This window comes from Coptis chinensis, chromosome 9, assembly GCF_015680905.1.
Source record: "Coptis chinensis isolate HL-2020 chromosome 9, ASM1568090v1, whole genome shotgun sequence".
Classification (NCBI taxonomy): Eukaryota; Viridiplantae; Streptophyta; class Magnoliopsida; order Ranunculales; family Ranunculaceae; genus Coptis; species Coptis chinensis.
The window spans coordinates 42,802,817-42,821,264 of record NC_141464.1 but is presented as its reverse complement, the minus strand read 5'-3'; the positions used below and the strand labels follow the sequence as shown (position 1 = coordinate 42,821,264).

General features: G+C 37.4%; 3 protein-coding genes across 4 annotated transcripts; 2 read left to right on the top strand and 1 right to left on the bottom strand.

Annotated features, from left to right (window-relative positions):
* The first annotated feature begins 277 nt into the window (after nucleotides 1–277).
* LOC147476149 (uncharacterized) lies at nucleotides 278–4,186 on the top strand. The gene is made up of 3 exons (XM_086582891.1): nucleotides 278–2,358; nucleotides 3,501–3,591; nucleotides 3,812–4,186. The coding sequence occupies exons 1-3, from the start codon at nucleotides 382–384 to the stop codon at nucleotides 4,000–4,002; spliced, it is 2,259 nt and encodes a 752-aa protein (XP_086439017.1). The 5' UTR covers nucleotides 278–381; the 3' UTR covers nucleotides 4,003–4,186.
* A 136-nt stretch (nucleotides 4,187–4,322) lies between these two features.
* LOC147476148 (glycerol-3-phosphate dehydrogenase SDP6, mitochondrial-like) lies at nucleotides 4,323–11,477 on the top strand. 2 transcript variants are annotated; one of them, XM_086582894.1, is made up of 6 exons: nucleotides 4,323–6,615; nucleotides 7,189–7,662; nucleotides 8,328–8,653; nucleotides 9,106–9,266; nucleotides 10,119–10,377; nucleotides 10,958–11,477. In XM_086582894.1, exons 1-6 carry the CDS (start codon nucleotides 6,273–6,275, stop codon nucleotides 11,282–11,284), a joined length of 1,890 nt encoding a protein of 629 aa, XP_086439020.1. In that variant the 5' UTR covers nucleotides 4,323–6,272; the 3' UTR covers nucleotides 11,285–11,477. The 2 variants fall into 2 exon arrangements, with proteins under 2 accessions (XP_086439020.1, XP_086439018.1); XM_086582892.1 differs by having other exon boundaries at nucleotides 8,322–8,653.
* A 475-nt stretch (nucleotides 11,478–11,952) lies between these two features.
* On the bottom strand, nucleotides 11,953–17,169 carry LOC147476147 (ent-kaurenoic acid oxidase-like). Its single transcript, XM_086584865.1, has 9 exons — nucleotides 16,832–17,169; nucleotides 15,041–15,365; nucleotides 13,789–13,938; nucleotides 13,324–13,581; nucleotides 13,121–13,201; nucleotides 12,957–13,035; nucleotides 12,468–12,574; nucleotides 12,257–12,375; nucleotides 11,953–12,165 (listed from the first exon to the last, which is right to left on the bottom strand). Exons 1-9 carry the CDS (start codon nucleotides 17,071–17,073, stop codon nucleotides 12,060–12,062), a joined length of 1,467 nt encoding a protein of 488 aa, XP_086440991.1. The 5' UTR covers nucleotides 17,074–17,169; the 3' UTR covers nucleotides 11,953–12,059.
* Between the last annotated feature and the right edge of the window lie 1,279 nt (nucleotides 17,170–18,448).

Genomic DNA, 18,448 nt, shown 5'->3' with positions numbered 1-18,448 from the left:
GTTTTGTGATTTTTTCTCATTTTTAAGGGTAAAGACAACCGAAGGGAAGGTCGTAGCTACTTTTCCGACCTACTATTGCGACTCATTACTTGACTGACATTGGTTTACATTGGAAAACACCCTAGTCCAATACTCATATGGTCGATTAACCTAGTTATGTTTCTCCACAAGAGACTCCTGAGCCTCTGATGCCCCAGATACATATACCCTTGAACACTTCAAAACATATATTTTCTCCATGACTGCTAGGGGTGAGTTATAAAAAAAGGTGGGGTGTAATAATAACAGTATAAACGGTGGGGGTGCAACTAGTAGTTCCACTCGAGCTAGCAAATGTAACAGAAAAGAAGCTCTTTCTTCCCAAACTCAAAAACTTTCTCAATGGAAATTTTAACCTCTGATAAATTTCTCCTCCACCATTCAAACCTTTTCTTCAAATCAAATTTTCACAAACCACCTTCTTTATTCCCACACTTTTTTCTCAAAAAACATCCGAAAAAACAATCTTTTTGCACTATTAGTACTTCAAATTCATTAAATTATGGCGGGTGGGAAGATTTAAAGTTAATTGAAGACTTAAATTACACTAGTAAGTTTGATGAGTTACAGAGTTTCTTGGTTTCTATTGGAATTAATGATAAAAAACATGTTTTTATGTTTGTATTAGGATTTTTTTCAGCTTTAGCCATTTCTAGAGTTAGGGTGTCTTCTATTTTGGTTTTTCCAGCTTCTGTTTTAGTTTTTGCTTTTGGTTTTTCGTTGGGCTTTTTTCGTCAAGGCGGTGTGAAGGAATTAAGTAGGAATGGTAGTAATAAGAAAGGTTTTAAAGATGAGAAGATGAGGAAGTTAGTGGAATTGTTTAGTGAGCTTGATGGTAAGGTAGTTAAATTGGAGAAAGATATGAAAATTGGTTTGGAATTGGATAATGTAGTACAAGTTGGTGAGTTTGAAAGTTATTGTAATGTTGTAAAGAATATAAACTTAGATATCCTGCAAGCGAAAAATGTAGTCGAGGCTTTGGTAAATGATATTACAGTTGAGTGTAACGGAGAGTCGGTTGATCATGGGCAAGTTGAGAGGAATTTGAATCAGAAGTCTAGTAGGAAGAAAAGAGAGGTAGGTGCTAGCAGTTCGGATATTTTTCAGTTTATTGTAGGGATGTTTCAAGAAAATGGAAGTGTAGCAAAACCTAGTAAAGTTAAAGATATTGTCAAGAAAGAAACGGTTGAACCATTGAATTTCAAAGGGGTGAATAATCCATCTGGTAATGATGTTTTGGTTGGAAGGAATGAAGAAGTGAAGATTTCTGAGGTTAATAGTAAAAAAGGAAATACAATGATGGACTTTAACAATCGAGCTTTCAGCCAGGATTTAGCTCAAACTTCAGTTAATGGAGACAGAAAAGCACAAGTAATTCAAGAAATGGTGAATGGGAATTCTTCCATGAAGGTTAATGATCTACGGACACTTAGTAGGGATGAAGTGTTTAGTCGTCATAACTATAGTTCACAATTCGTGAACAATAATGGAAACATCATGGAGATAGGACGTCAGAATGGGAAGGAAATGTTTATTAACCGTGATAATTTGTACGATCCATTGGATCCTGGTGTTGATAGGAGATCTACTGAAGCTGATATGAGGTCATTTACAATGGAGTCGAAGGCCTTGCAGCAAGAGGAAATAGTCGGGGCATCCAATGGATATCATGTGCACTCTTACAGGGAAAAAGGTGAAATTGGACGGTACAAATTTGATGTTACAGAAAGGAGAGAGGTATCAGACGATGCACACAACTCAGATAACCAACGAACTGCCTGTGATTTAGAAGAGGATTCTGCATCATCATCATCAGTGGTTTCAGAAGATATTATGTTCAATAAACATTTGACAGAGGCTACCGACCTTCTCAAAGAAGCCAGGGTGTGTTTAAAGGATGAAGTTGATGAAGACAGGGCAGAAGTGATACTATACAAGTCTGCTAGTTTGCTCTCTAGAGCAACAGCCTTGAAGCCAATGAGCTTACTAGCTGTAGGCCAATTAGGAAATGCTTTCCTTCTTCACGGGGAACTCAAATTAAGGATGAGTCGTGAGCTGAGAACCTTCCTTTCAAGAGGTGACTCACTATCAAGGCATAAAAGTCGGTTAGCACTCAAGAGTATAAATGAGGAAAATATGAGCAGAGATAGAGTTGCATCAATTCTTGTTGATGTGTGTGAAGAATGTGAAGAACTCCTGGTTGAGGCAGGAAGAAGGTACAGAGTGGCCTTATCGATAGATGGGAGTGATGTTAGAGCCTTATATAATTGGGGCCTTGCTCTTTCCTACCGCGCTCAGTTGATTGCGGATGTCGGACCGGTGAGTTTCTTTATCATCGTCAATGATGGACAACTTTCCTAGTCCAAAAACATATTTGTTAATTACTCTTTCTCATAATGTTATACACCAATTAGCATGATACCATTGATACACAAGCATTTAAGTGGTACAGTACTTTCTTGAAACCTAAAACATATGTTATTTTGTATCCACTTGGACATGTTGTCAATACGCCATTGCCCTATAATCTCGGTTGTCACTTCAGTGCCGTTTGCTGAAAGATGTGCATTTACAAGTACCTTAAATAGATACTAATCGGTATGCATTTATGTAGTCTGTTGCTTGTGTACATTAAAATGGAAGCCGTAACCATGTCAAACACTACATTTTTAAACTGAAAAAGGCGTGTACATGAATGTCCATGCGTGTTTCATCCGTAGAACGCAACTCAAAGTACAAATTTTCTGAAATCATACTGTCAAATGCTGTGCACAAGTGAATTGATTTGGTGGTCATAAGAATGATCTGCAATATGAGCACAATTATTTTACTTATTTACTGTTTCATATAGTAATTCTGTTTTAGATTCTATGTGAAGATTTATCAATCGGGGAATATCACCAGTGTTTGTTTTGGAAAGTATAGACCATAATTATCATTTAAAATTTTCATAATAATGTTTTATTTTCTGTTTTAAGTTAGTTCATCTAAGATGCAACAAAAGAAGTGAGGAACATAATTTTAAGAAGTGTACGATGTACTGCACTTGTGCTACCCTAATTCCCCCTCCCAAGTCCCAACTAATTTTTTTGAAAATGGGCCTCCCTAGATGTGTAAACTACACTACAGTGGAAAGCCCACCTTGACATGTAGTATTCTGATGTGTCATGAGATGGACACGATAACCTCAGATCTTGATGATCCGTACTCCACAACTAATTGAATAGTAGTTACACATACCAGGTGACACCAACTATCCATTCAACAGACTTTTTATTGGACCATTTGGCAGTATTTGATTTACTGTTCATTGGAGGATTTGGAATTATAATTGCAGTCAAAATATATGACCTGTTTATTTCAGTCTAGGTATGAGAAACTTGATACCGGAGTTATCAATTCCACTTTAATATATTTATTTACATTTACTGAAAGTTATTAGCGATTTGTTTCATACTCAGGAAGCAGCGTCTGATGCTGATAGGGTCTACTTGGCAGCAATTGACAAATTTAATGCAATGATGTCAACAAACAAAGCATATGCACCTGATGGTATAATTCTCTTACTCCCTGTAACATATTAGCACCTGGTTAGCTAGTGTTGCTCATATGAAGGGTTTTCGCTAGATACTTCTATCATCTTAATTTAAAATTGCTTGGTTCATTTTTTTTCTGTATGCGCTTGTTTCATTCAATATGCCCATTTGAAGAAATTGGCATCTTTATGAAAAGTAATTTTGACATGCTCGTTTTACATTGTGGTGTAAAACAGCTTTGTTCAGATGGGGTGTGATATTGCAACAAAGATCACGCCTGCGGCCAAGCAAACCTAAGGAGAAGATGAGGCTTCTGCATCAGGCAAAAAGCCTTCTTGAAGATGCAGTCTCTATGGATACTAATAATCTTCAAGTAAGAGAAGCTCTATCATCTTGTATATCTGAGATCGAATGTAGAAGTTTCTAGCTGTCAAAGTCATAGAAATATTTAGTAAAATTATAAGACCACCACCTCCTGCTTCATACCCATGTTTCCTGAATTTTGGATTACGGCTGAAGGGAGGGGTGGGCACTCTAAACAGTTATAAATACACATTACACATGTCAGATACTGGCAATATAATTTTGCAATAAAGTTTTGTATTCTGTTAGCATCTTTATTAAATTGTAATGTCTTCAGATTCTGTTCATAACCATTTGTTTTTTTTGATTCCTTGTAGGTTCTTGTAATTCTTTTAAAATGTACCCTAAAATGTATTTCCTTGAGTGTCATTATCACAAACTGTTTGGGCATCTGTTTTTACTTTTTGTCTTATCTTTTTTGTTTTTTTAGGTCTAGTGGTCCACGCTTAACACTTTCTTTTAGAGCTATATTACTTCTCACTGCTCTATAATTCTGGAAAGTTTTTAGTTTTCACTTTTCAGCAATCAAAAGTTTACGAACATCAGTAGAAGCAGAAAATGCAGAAAAGACCTCCCAATGATATCTAAATGAAAATTTGAGCATTGTTTCATTCTGACCCAACAGTGCTGTCACCAAGTTACATTCAACTAATGGCAGTTTAAAGGCACCTACTCTCTTTACATGGTCGTAATGAAATTAATGGCATTCTCTAGGCATCACTGTTTGTGAACCTTAGATAACATGCCGACGAATTCGTTAGTCTGAATTGTTACATGTCAAAATTACGGATTAGGGGCAGAACTAGTAGTCAGATCTCGTGTTTAATTGGGATAATAGATCAGTCCTATGTGGCTTGCATTTTCTGCTATTTCAAATTTCCAGCACACAGGAAAGCTGCTTGAGCGTCTGCTAGTCAGCTGAACTGAGCTTTTTGTTTTGACAATCTACTGGAACAGCACCATCTCGCCATGGTTCAGGGTGCACTTTCTTACCTGGCCCTAGATTACTGTTTCAGTTCAGATTAAAAGAAAACTCCCAAATAGTAGAAAAAGAAAGTTTCTTGTACTCTAGCTGAATGCCTATGCTAGGCTTGCTGTTAACATTTTATACCGCTCATATATATGTAGATCAAATCCTAGGGTGATCAACTAGAAGGCCATCATATGCCTAGCTTCAGGCAAGTTTAGGTTGATACTCTATATGCATGTTATTTGGTTTCTGAAGAAGGGACATGCATCTTATTTCTAGCAGCAGCATCGTCAATTCGTCATCCATAAAAACTCAGGTCCCAAAGACTAGTCCGTCTGAAATGGGAAGTATTTCCATGAATGCCTGTCAAATCTTCTGGTTCAGGTATCTATTCGCACTGAGCCACATGAAATTTTCAGGATGGTAGTTGAGCAGTTCTCTACTCTTTTCCTCCGCATTTCAAATTCAGCAATATTGACCTTTTAATCAATTGATAGGTTGAGCTTCATCTTCTCATGCTCATTATATGATACAACAATGAAAATTTATACTCTCTTGACTTTGGGAGTTCCTTGCAGAATGATAAAGAAAATTAATCATTAAAATCTGAGTAAAGAATATGGGAATCTAGTTTCTTCCAAACTCCAAAGCAAATGATTCACCAGTGGTGAAATTATTATATATATTTATATGTAGCTCTGCATGGCTTCCAATTTACCTTAAAAAACAGTCGCAAAGTTTACTATGAAATAGATACAACCTCGATCAAACATATCACGCGACTATTTGACTTTATTTTTGTTGATTGTATGGCCAAAAAAGGGTCTTAAACTAGTTGCCATGGTGCAACTCTCTAGCTAAGACTTACGTACTTTAACAGTACAGCTTTCCAAGTCCTAACAAATGAATTCAAACGGTTTTCCCGGTAGAGATAGAAAGCAGGAGGTTTGTTTGTTTCTGGTCTGCCACCCTTGTGATCTATTCACCTATCATCCATTCTGTTACACATTCCCATACTCCAAAGCATATGTCCCGTTCTTCCCATTCTTATCTTTTGTTCTCTCTTATTTCCAAAACCAAATACCAACTTACGTCGGTTCCTTAAATTTCTCCTCCTTTTTTTTTTCTCACGGGTTGTCCGTGTTCACCTCTCCTATTTTCACTCTTTACAAAACTCATCACCACCTTTCATACATACTATACATGCTTGTGTGGTCATTATTCCAACTACTTGTGACTCTTCTTGCTTCAACATTGTTGTTACGTTTCTCAATGATCAAATTATATATTATAACTGTCTCATTTCTTATCTCATAAACTTTACATACACTACAAAACTTATCATTGTGTACTTGATTTTCACAATGCGTTGTAGGATTATATTAGAAGCATCAGCTGCAATATTTGCAGTGAAACTTGGGTTAAATGAAGGTAATATATATGCAAGAGATAAATCTTCTGGGATAGTACCTATACAAGAGAAGATATTATCGACGGATGGGATTGTGCCGAGTAGATTAGAACAAGTTTCTAAGTTGAATGGAAGTAGTTTGAGTAAGCCTTTAGATATTCTTGTTATTGGAGGTGGTGCTACTGGTTCTGGTGTTGCACTTGATGCTGCTAGTCGTGGATTGAGTGTTGGTCTTGTTGAGAGAGATGATTTTTCTTCTGGGTCTTCTTCTAGGTCTACCAAGCTTCTTCATGGAGGTAAAGGCTTCTATTCTGAATTGTTATTTATTCTGTTTTTTGGCGAATTATATCCTGAAATGTGTGCATCATCGTTTTGCATATTGTGATTCAAGGGAAGGTTTGAATTGCATTTGTGATGCTTTATTGTTTTACTTTGAAATCGAACTTTATTGAGTGACAAGTTTGGAAGAGAAAAGGCTGGGAGTGAATTATTAAGGCACAACTCAAGGTGCAGTAGTTAGGTAGCTTAACCGTTATTGTCAATGAGATTGATTTGCAACATTTTGTGCTTTTCTGAATTGTTGTTTGCCTTTCTTCAAAGAACCCTCGAAAGATTGAACAAAGAGAGGCTGTTATACTTGTAATTTCTTCAAACATTATTTTATAGAGTTTGGTTATCTGGTATAATTAAGTTCTAATTATGTCATAGTCTCTGAAGTTAACTGTGACATTTAGGAAGTAAAACCTCCACCACCCAGAGCTCTCAAAACCATGTAGAAAAAGGTTGCTTCTATTTGACTTTGTAGAAATATTCTATGTGTCTATGATGTTGAGTATTATTTCTTACGCATCATCCTGTGCCTAAATCAGGTGTGCGTTACTTGGAGAAGGCTTTCTTCAATCTTGATTACGGTCAGCTTAAGTTAGTCTTTCACGCACTTGAAGAGCGCAATCGTGTTATTCAAAACGCTCCACACATGTGCCATCCTCTGCCAACTATGACCCCCTGTTTTAGCTGGTTTGATGTAGTGTACTATTGGGCTGGCTTGAAAGCTTATGATCTAGTTGCTGGGTCTGCGATTTTGCAACTATCTCGGTATTACCCAGCAAAAAAGGCTCTTCGTGATTTTCCTACTCTTGCTAAAGAATCTAATGGTCTGAAGTTGAGAGGTGCAGTTGTTTATTTTGATGGACAGATGGATGATTCACGTCTCAACGTTGCAATAGCTTGCACTGCGGCTTTAGCTGGTGCTTCAGTGCTTAACCATGCTGAAGCGGTTTCTCTTCATAAAGATAAGATCTCCGGACGTGTAATCGGAGCTCATATACGAGACCATTTAACAGGTATGTAGTAAAACCTTTTGTCACCTTAGATGAAACTTTACTTAGTTTTTGGACACATCAGTAGTACTCATTTTGAGCATTCATTGAATGTAAGGCAATTTTTCCTGTGTAGTAGATTGTACGTACTACTTGGTTCATCCCTGAAAAAGTCCATTCATATAAATGATTGTATCCTTGAGTAAAGTCGAGTCAGTGTGATGGTTTTGATATTTTTAATGTAGTTAAACAACCAAGCGGAAGTGTTTTAATTTCGTAACTGTGAGACTAATATTATGCATAGATGATCAATAAGGTAATAAAGAGTTGTTTTACTGAACAAAAGAAACACATTAAATTTTCAACTATGCCGTTCACATCATCTTACAAACGAGTTGGTCAATTGTGTCATTTCTGAAGTCAGTGTTATTTCCAGCTGCATGGTTTTCGTAGATTAGTAAGTACATATGGTAATTATATTGAAATATGCTTTTACTTAAAAACTGTTATTGCCGAGTACTCATCTTTACCAGGAGTTCCAAAATGCAGTTATTGCTTGGACACTTTGAGCAAATGTCGGTTATCATCAAACTTCTAGTCTTTCTGTTGTATATGTAGATGTTTTGTTGATCGTTCTGTATGTACATATACTCCGATATATCTGACTCAAAAATATGCTGCAGATGAAGAGTTCGATGTATATGCAAAGGTTGTCGTAAATGCTGCTGGCCCTTTTTCTGACAGTTTAAGGAAGATGGCAAATAATGGTGCTACAAACATCATTAGTCCCAGCAGTGGAGCTCATGTGGTCCTTCCAGATTACTTTACTCCAAAGGATATGGGTTTAATTATTCCAAAAACCAAAGACGCTCGTGTGGTGTTTATGCTACCATGGGGTGGGAAAACATTGGTTGGAACAACAGATACTAGCTCTATCATAACTGATCTACCAAAACCACGTGAAGAGGAGATAGAATTCATCTTGAGTGCCATTGGTGACTACTTAAATATTGAGGTATGCACTATGGTCAAACTCACCTTACTTTGAGTATCTCACCATGAGATAGATGCTTTGAACTTTTTTTAAATTACCCCAATCAGGTGATCACCCATTTCCTTCTCTAGTAAGCTTCTTGTAATCAGATGTATCTACTATTAGGCTGGATAGCGCATTTTAGTTAATATAAATGCATTAGCTTACTTGACGCCATTCTCTTCTATTTTGTGTGTTTGTGATGGAGGGGATATGATTTATGGCTCCTAACGCCGGGATATTTAAATTATATGGGTACCTGACATGACACCACATGGCAGGTGGCACTAGTAGTACTTGACCTACCAACTGCACCTGCTATGTGTTTACCTTGATATTGTTGTTAAAAATTTTAATTAGATTATAGCTACCTTGTTTCAGAAGACTGGTAATATGTGATAAGGTTTGTGGTACTTAAGTTAATTGGATTTCAGGTTCAGAGATCTGATATTCTCTCCACGTGGAGTGGAATACGTCCTTTGGCCACTGATCCTTCATCAAAAGATACTTCTAGCATCTCCAGGGATCATATTGTAAATGTCGAATGCCCTGGATTGGTAACAATCGCTGGTGGAAAATGGACTACGTACCGAAGGTACTATATCTTTCTTTTCTGTATGTCCTTTTAATCAATATAGTTATCATTTTCGTATGACCTTCCATCTTCAATTCAGACCTGTATGAAAAAGAACTTACATCACTCTTTAAGTATATATTTTGGACCTTTCAAGTGGCATTCAAGCAACACTGACATCAAATGTTTGCGGAGATGTGCAGTATTTTAGTTAAGGGAATCACTTGCACTGCATTATATGCTTCTGGAGATGTAAGAATGGTTTGGGACAATCCCAGATCCCTTGTTATTACTCCTAACAACATAGCCAGTTACCTATAGTCTAGAAGCATTTCTCTTCTAAACACCGAAAGTAACACCCCCCCCCCCCCCCACACACACACACACACACACACACTCATACCACAACTGTTAGCTTTATCTTATGTGTATAGCCATGGTACTACACCAATCTTGGTGAAGATTACCTACTCTCCATTCAGGTCACACTCCCAAAATAAACTTGACCTAAACTCCTAAATGGGCTGCACGGAGATTAGCATAAGAACGAGCTAGGTGACCCAGGTACATTCCTAGTGCCCCAAACTGTAGTTTGCAATCTTCATCGGATAAGGATGACACCAAGCTGGTTTATGATATTGCCAGCTAGAGATGGCCGGTGAACAAACATAAATTAAGTTTTCCCTTCTCCCTCCGGCAACAGTGTGTTCGGGTCTTGCTAACAACTTATGTTTTTAATTATAAACTGAAAAAGATCTCTGTCATTCCTGAACACGCTCTAACCTAATGTTATTCTATGGTAGAATGATAGACAAAAACTTTACATGTATGCCCCTTTAAAGTCTCAGGACACACTAAGCACTGTGTTTACAGCATGGCAGAAGATGTGATCGACGCTGCCATCAAGCATGGAGAGCTTAACCCTCTGAGTAGCTGTGCCACAGCCAATCTTCCACTGATAGGTGCTTATGGTTGGGAGCCTTTGTATTTTGTGCAGCTGGCTCGGTCTTATGTACCTATGAAGAAAACAAAGGGTGGAAAAATTGTGCCTGAGGCAATGGATACAACAACTGCAAAGCATCTCTCAAGTGCCTATGGAAGCATGGCCAAAAATGTGGCAACTATTGCACAGGTTAGATCATAGAAGCGTTAATACGTACCATCTCAACGTACTATATAAGGTTTTCATATGCTGAAAGAATTATAGAAAAATAATAAGGGTTAGTTAGTGTTACCCCCACCCCCACCCCACCCACCCACCCACCCCCACCCACCCAAACTAGATGGGACATTAGGGTCTCCCCCCAATTGCACAGAAAAAAAAATACGGTCAACCCAAGTTGACTTTTTTTTTGTGCGTACTTGGGGGGAGACCCTAATTTCCTCATCTAGTAGGGGGGAAATCCTAATTGGCTCATCTAGTGGGGGGGTAATACTAGTTAACCCTCAGAACCCAAATAATAATCGAAGGAAATTCTCAAAATCTTAGTACAAATTGTTGAGCCTTGTAGCTTGCCTTGTAGAACATATAGCAGCTTGCCATATGCTGTATCTATATATCAATTGAAAATTCTGAAAGCATGCAGAATCTGATCTCATTGGCACTGCCCCTACAGTATCTGCCTGTGTTTTCTTTGCCACTATGTTGCGTGAATGCACTGTTTTTCTAGATATCAAGTGTAGTGACAAAGTCTGTGGTTATCAAATTGCAGGATGAAAAATTAGGTAAGAGACTTGTTCATGGGTACCCTTACCTTGAAGCAGAAGTGGCTTACTGTGCTAGGAACGAGTACTGTGAGAATGCAATTGATTTTATTGCAAGAAGAACGCGTCTTGCCTTTCTGGATGTCCATGCTGCCACACAGGCCCTCCCAAGAGTAATAGAGATGCTTGCAGATGAGCACAAGTGGGACAGTAAAAGGCAGGATCAGGAGTTTCAGAATGCTGAAGTGTTCCTCCGCACCTTCAGAACTTCCACACATGACGCTGGACATTCTTCTCAGCGCAGCATGGATATCAATGGTGCCTTAAGTAGATAGTGGACAGATTTTGAATGACCAAATGGTGGATTTAGGAAATTTTTACTTTTTATTTTTTAGCAGATACAACTAGAAAAGAGATGAAAAAGTCGAGAAAGAATAAAATGAGGATTAGGAGGGAACCAGTGTAATTGGATGGTATATATTTGTCTAAGATTCTAACATTTTATCAATTATTTGATGACTTGCAAAACTACAAGTTTTTCTTGTACTAATCCTTTTAGCTGTCTTCCGTAGAGACCTTGCTTTGAAATGCAGCATAAAAAGGTAAACCTTATCAAATTTATTGAACTCATTGCTCTGAACCTGTTCTATATATGCCATCTTGATTAAATTCAGATAAAAATTTATTGAACAGTGTCATCTCAAAGCCTACAATATAATCAGTTAAAATTTTGTAAAGCAACTTTTCCAAGTTCCTTCTTAAAAGGAAAAAAGAATATGTGTACGAGTTCCTAGCACATAAAGCCGTAAACATTGAGAATAGAACTTTGTAAAACAAATCAGTGTTCTTATTTGCAACTACAATGAAGACTGTGCATTACAAAGTTGCATTGAAAGACTTCCACTGTGCAAAGAGTTTTGGGTTTTTTTTTGTCGTTTCATTTGTTTAGGTTCTATTTTAATAGAATTACTTTCCCTGGTTTTAAATTTTTAATAAAGCCAAATGATGCAACGCCCATTAAATATGAACCAAGACATTTATTTTCGTTTCCATACATACAGCATAAACTAGACATACGATGATACAATAACCATCCAAACACATTACAAGTCATAAGATCTCATCCCCTATAGTACTGAACGCAATTTTAAGTCCATCTTCTAGTGCTGGATGAGGGAGGTATTTTATCTTTGCATCTGGATTTATGAGTTCCCACCTACAATCCAAATGGAAAAGTCACGTTAGTATTGTTGTGCTTAATCACATTAAATATATTCAACAACACAAATCTAATATTCTTGTATTACGTGTAGCCTGGAACCAAATGGTAAATGAAAATGGCAATTTGAAGTCTAGCAAGCGTGTTGCCTGGACAAAACCTCATTCCCGCTCCAAATACTTGGTTTGTACCAGGCTTTGGAGGTTCCTGAACAAAGTAATAAGTCTTAGTTCAATTATTAATTTAAGAGGTATCTTGTAACGAAATCCTATTATAATGACAGTTAAACTGCAACTTACATTCCATCTCTCTGGGTTGAAATTCATGGGATCGTCAAAGTTCTTGGCATCAGTATGAAGATATCGAGTCCATAAAATTATATTCCAACCTTTCGGTATTTTATAACCTGCCAGAGTCAATTTGGTTAGCAACTAGTAAAATTTAGTAGGTACTGTTTGATCCAGTAGTGGCTAGTGGCTACATATATACATAACAAGCAGGTGCAAGGACATGTATGTAAACACTTGGGTCAAGGCTATTGGACTGCATTTCTGAGACTACATTTCTGAATCGATGTACAACTGTATGAGATAGTTGGTCTGATATGATAGATAAGCAGAGTTACTGAGGGTGAGTTACGTTAGATGAACGGTCGAAGTATGATGGAATTTGACCTCAATCATTCCATTGCTTCATGGTGAGTTTCTTGCAGAAAGACACGGTTGGATTAGCAAATCGCCAAGAAATTTTCTTTGAAATATTTTGCTTCATACTTTTATCCATCTTACCTTGATAGGAAGTATCTTCTTTTACCTCTCGAAAGAAAAAGGGTGAAATATTTGCCATTCTCAATGTTTCTTCCACCACCTGCAGATGTGACCATATGTGTCATACAATAATTAACACTGCTGTAAAGGTAGCATACAATGATGTTGGATTATGTTATATAGACCTTGTTTGTGTATTTCAACTGAGCAAGATCTTCACTTGTTATGTAATAATCTCCTTTCTTTCCCAAAGCCAAAATCTCTTCCTGCATTGCCAATTGTAATATAAACAATTACGAAGAATGAGATAAACAATTCATGGTGTCATGGAAGAACGAGACAACAATTCATAGTGTTTTTTTAAAGGACAACAATTCATAGGCATTACACGAATCTTTTGAACCACGTCATGATGCTTCCCTAGATAGTAAAGCGCCCACATTATTGCAGTAGAAGTCGATTCATAGCCTCCAAATAGCAGAGTAATCATGTTGTCCAGCACCTCGTCATCACCTAGTAATTTTCCTTCCTCATCTCGCATTACCATCAATCCTTCCATCAGATCATTTTTGTCCTTGCTCATGCTTCCACTTTGCTTCCTCTTTTCTAGTTCTTCCCTGAAAATTGCGTCCAGCTTCTTCCTACACTGCCAATATATATATATATATATTTTATCATAGCAGTTTTTTTGCAAGCCATTCATCTTTTTTGTTATTATAAACCGAAAAACAAGAACCAACAAGATTTAGAATCTACATCCAAGGAAAAGAATAATACAACAGTAAAGACACCATATCAGTAGAAAGCGTAAAAACTGTATTGAATATTGGTATCAGGTCTAAATATTAATAACCTGAAATGCATGATAGAATGCTGTTCCAGGAATTTTTGATGGTTGCGCTCTAACTCCCCGAAGTAGGCCCGAAAAATACTGATCCATCACATCTAATATAGGACCAGGTTTAAAGCTGACGAACATATTACTGATGTTTTCGAAGGTTATCTGTGGAAACATGAGAAGGAAATAGGATCAAAATTTATAAACATTACGTTGTTATGTTTCTTAAAGTCATCGAGTTCGCCTTACAATTTAATTAAAAAGGCTAGCTCCACTCAACAAAGTACTAACTAAAATGAGTCAATTATGGTTACACCTATCCAGAGTCACCAAGATATGATTACTCCTTTTCCCCAACTACCCAATAGACGAGAAAGAAATATGTATGAAGGGTTAGTTGCTGAAAATGAGGAGGTCGATGATATAGATGACTTATCAGATTATGAGGAAAAAATATTTAATGACCACTTGCCTAAAAGCAGGTCGAGGCATGAAACGTCTTCAGAGGATTGGTCTACTGTAAAACCAAAAAGAAGCAAAAGAATCCAAGAGCGTTCTTCTGGAGAAATTGAGCCTACTCTCGCAATGATGAAGAAGGTAAAGTCACTAACCAAAACCAAAAAGAGGTATCTTGAGGATTATACGAAAGAGTTTTGGAATGACACTTTGGGACTCACATACGTGTGTTATGCTTGCGGGTGTTTTTTTCTATAACTATGAGAAAGTGCAATTTCATCTTAGAAAAGATCATCCTAAGATAGTAAAGCAAGTGAAGGCTAGAAAGTAGGAGACCAAATGAGACGATTCCTATGAATACTTACTTGTGGTATGTGTAATGATTAATCTCAATTTTGTGAGGGTTTTATGCCTATTGTAGTCTTTGTATGTTCCCTTTAATGATATGGGTCGAATGGTTGCAATACCGTCATGGATTATCAATAGGTCGCCTTAGTGGTATTTGCTCTCTGTCTTTGTTTGGGGCTTGTGGATTGAAGGTAGACGGTACCTCAGGCTATGGTTGATGGGGTTGCTGATTGTGGTTTTCTTGCCAGTGTTTGTTCCTTCAAGAATGTACTTGTAGGGAGAAATCTCAAGTGTTTTAGGCTTGATGTCTTATGTTATGTGTACCTCCCTCTAATGATCATACTCCTAGAGAGGGTATATAATGTTTTTCTATGTGCAATAAACAGGTGGGGTCTGCATTAACCCCAGCAAACTTTTCAAAAAAAAAAAAAAAAAAAAAAAAAGTACATTAGTTAAGTATGACCTTCCTGGTTTCTTCTTTTCCATTGACTCTGCCTTTCTCTGCCCATGAACGCAGGGAGGAGACTATATGTGGTTGTATAATAGTTGTGATTTTCTTGAGGGCATCAGGCCTGTTGATTGCATTGGTGAGGTAGCTCCTAAGCCTGGTATGCGGTTTACCTTCCACTATTGCAAGAGCATGCAGGCCAAAAAGCTCAGTTGATGGCCATTTTTGTTGGAACAGATCACTCGACTGGAGGACGTACTTGTTGAAAGCTGGTGAGCAACCAATGATTGATGGAGATCCGAAGAGGTAGGTACGATACATTCCCACTCCATCACCATATCTGCTTATCAGTCATACACAAAAATGTTAGATATTTTGAATGGAAAAACTGAAATTGTATGTGTCGCTCTTGCATAAGCCAATTACTGGGAGTTAGTTACTTGGTAACTATGTAACTATTTGTGAATGCATGAGTGAATCAAATAAATGTGTGATCCTTCAAACAAGATAGGTGTCCGTTGAAGAAAGTTTCTAATAGACACACTACTTTGAAAGGTTCTAATAGACACTACTTAACCGACCTACTAATGGTAATTATTGATTTACATGTGTCCGTGTGTATTGCAATGCAGACCAACGTTATCCAAATAGTAAGTCACAATAATAGGTCTAAAAAGTAGGCCCGTGTAGCACTACATACTCTTTCTAAAGGGCATGAAGTCTTTTCAAAAGGACACAAAACCTTTTCCAATAGGTTTCACATATGTTGGAGTGTTCTGACCAACAACTATATAAACCCAACCTCTCTATGCATTAAAAAAAAGAATATCATGCATTCACATACACAATTCTACACTCACAAGTGCATGTATTTTGTTGAATTTCATCAAGTTTTCAATTTGGGAGTACAAGCATAATTTTGGTTCGCCAGGCGTGTAGACTTGTAGTGCTACATCTACATTGATTGATTGTTGCATCCTGGGAGACAAGTTGTCATCAATACGGTGAGCACCATTGCGGGGCAATATTGTATTTAAGGAAATACTGTGAAACACTAGACTGGATCGGTTCTTATTTCTTTGATTTCCATAAGACTGTAAGTTATTCTTTTATCATTACGAAAAATGATTTAAAAGGGTATCGAACTTTACAAGTTTTGACAATATATGAACTAATTTTTTTTTTTGGTTAAATTGGGGACCAAACTTTTTAATTTTTGCAATGTGGGGACTAGTTACACATGTAGTCTAAATTTCTCACACATAATTCACAAGTTGTATACATTGTTATACATTTTCTTATCAAAGTATATCCATATTACAACCTCATGACCATATAAATTAATTCGAATTGTGAAACACCGTGTGAGAAATTTAGATGTTATATTACACATGTCCGCATATTGTAAAAATTAAAAAGTTTGGTCTCCAATTTGACCGAAAAAAAGTTTAGTGCCTATATTGTCAAAATTTGTAAAGTTCGATACTCTTTTTAGTCGCTTTTCCTTCATCATTATTTGTGGTTATTGAATTTTGGTGAGATCACGAATATATACACTTACTTAATTATAATTCAACAAAAAATAAACGACAAAAACCAAAACTATTGGCCATCTTATGCTGTTGTATACTTGTACTTGTACACAATAATATTTGAACTGTAACAACAAAGTTTCTTCCTGCCTCTATAGTTAACATAGAATGGCAAGACACCAAAAACAGCCTCTAATGTCGACAAACGTAAACAATAACTCAGTCTTAAATGCTGGAGCGCCATATTGTAACTAACTATATTTCGATAACTGACCTATTACGTTTTGATGTGATAAAATCATCCGGCCGGCGCACTATATTGAAGTACCAAAGGAAACTGAGCATCTCTCCTATAAAAGGTAGACCCATATGGCCAGGAGGAAGTTTAGTAGAGCCAGAGTGAGCTTTGAGAGGAATTAAGAACCAGAGTTCATTCCATGACCAAAGTATCCACACAAGCAATGGTAAAACACCAAACAGAATAGCTATCCACCAAGATTGTGTACCCTCCTCCATCTCTCACTCTCATTACAAATTTTTGATCTGATATCTTGCCCATTTATAAGTTTATCATAACAGTGGTGTTTTAGCTTGATTCCTGGAGTTTGATTCTTAAGTAATAAGACAAAATGCATTCCCATATAAACAAGTATTTATTTTGTTTGCTGAGCTGATTCGATTCCTAATATAATAGTATTATAACAACCTAGCTAACCAAACTAGCTAGAAACATTTCCTATAAACTTATGTACTAAAACTCTTGCGAGTAACATAAGTGTCTGACAACCATGTTAGGTAATTACTTACCAGAAAAAGGAATTACAAAAAGAGAAAGATAAAGAAAACAAAAGGTTAGTATACGAATAATGAATGTAGATTATTTTAAAAAATAAGGGGTATGGAGTATGTAAAGGTGTGTTTTGGGTTTCTTGTTGGGACCGGGTTCGCTTATGAGCGAACTGCCTACGATCTCTCGTTGGTTTTCTCTTTTCCTTTCTTTCTTTTCTTTCTTCCTTTTCTTTTCTTTTCTTTCTTCCTTTTCTTTTCTGAGGAGAGAGAAATCAGGCCCGACGTAGTTCAATCAGGTGGTATTTATAGGCTTAGGGAATTGTTCATCTAGTAGACACGTGTGTCTATGGTACACGTGTAAGGTGGAGATCGTGAATGAGTGTTGAAATTTGGTTATATTATAAGTCCCGTCTTTGATTGGGCGTTGGCGGTTACCCCTATTTCCCGGGGATGGGTAATGATTACCCCTGTTGGTGATCATTACTCGAGGCGTTCTGCCATGTGCTCGTACCGAAATATCTTTGTCCTCCTTTCTCGTAGGTCGTTCTTGGAGGTCGCGGCGTTGAGTTTGCTGTACCGGGGTGTTCTTGAGGGAGCTGCTCACAGTTCGGTCTTGAGGGTCGATGTCACGAAGTTAAACTACGTTGCGCGTCATCGGTGTTCTGAGGGAGCTGCTCCCAGTTCGGTCTTGAGATAAGATATCGCTCCCCTACACAGCCCCCTCTTAGTAGAGTGTTTATGCCACAAGAAACGTTATGCTGAGAGAAAGAATGTGTGGAACGTGAGCGAGCTATGGTGGACGACTTCGACCCGGGGCGACATGACTTTAATTCCGCATCGCGATGCTTTGGCGGGAAAGGGAAGTTATGTCGTAACATGCACGTGACAGAATCATAGTAGTTGAGAGAGAAACATGTCGCCGCATTATTCGGAACTGTTGAAAAGACAGTACCTTGGAACACGTGTGCGGGCTATAGCCTAGGCTGTAATCATAACTTTTTGGTAACTGAACAGGCGGTTTATACAAAATCAAATTTGGGACATCGAAAAGGCATTGCGTGTTTTCTTCTTCCACAAAAACGCAAGCTAGGGTTCCTCAGGT

Excerpts from the sequence above, each read along its gene's own strand:
- LOC147476147 (XM_086584865.1), bottom strand. The coding sequence starts at position 17,073 with ATGGAGGAGGGTACACAATCTTGGTGGATAGCTATTCTGTTTGGTGTT. Across the intron at positions 13,939-15,040 it reads GAAAAGAAGAAACCAGGAAG|ATAACCTTCGAAAACATCAG; the intron begins GTCATACTTAAC and ends ATGTTTCCACAG. Across the intron at positions 13,202-13,323 it reads ACGTGGTTCAAAAGATTCGT|GAAGAGATTTTGGCTTTGGG; the intron begins GTAATGCCTATG and ends TTGGCAATGCAG.
- LOC147476149 (XM_086582891.1), top strand. The coding sequence starts at position 382 with ATGGAAATTTTAACCTCTGATAAATTTCTCCTCCACCATTCAAACCTT. Across the intron at positions 2,359-3,500 it reads TGATTGCGGATGTCGGACCG|GAAGCAGCGTCTGATGCTGA; the intron begins GTGAGTTTCTTT and ends TTTCATACTCAG. Across the intron at positions 3,592-3,811 it reads CAAAGCATATGCACCTGATG|CTTTGTTCAGATGGGGTGTG; the intron begins GTATAATTCTCT and ends GGTGTAAAACAG.
- LOC147476148 (XM_086582892.1), top strand. The coding sequence starts at position 6,273 with ATGCGTTGTAGGATTATATTAGAAGCATCAGCTGCAATATTTGCAGTG. Across the intron at positions 8,654-9,105 it reads GTGACTACTTAAATATTGAG|GTTCAGAGATCTGATATTCT; the intron begins GTATGCACTATG and ends ATTGGATTTCAG. Across the intron at positions 9,267-10,118 it reads AAATGGACTACGTACCGAAG|CATGGCAGAAGATGTGATCG; the intron begins GTACTATATCTT and ends CTGTGTTTACAG.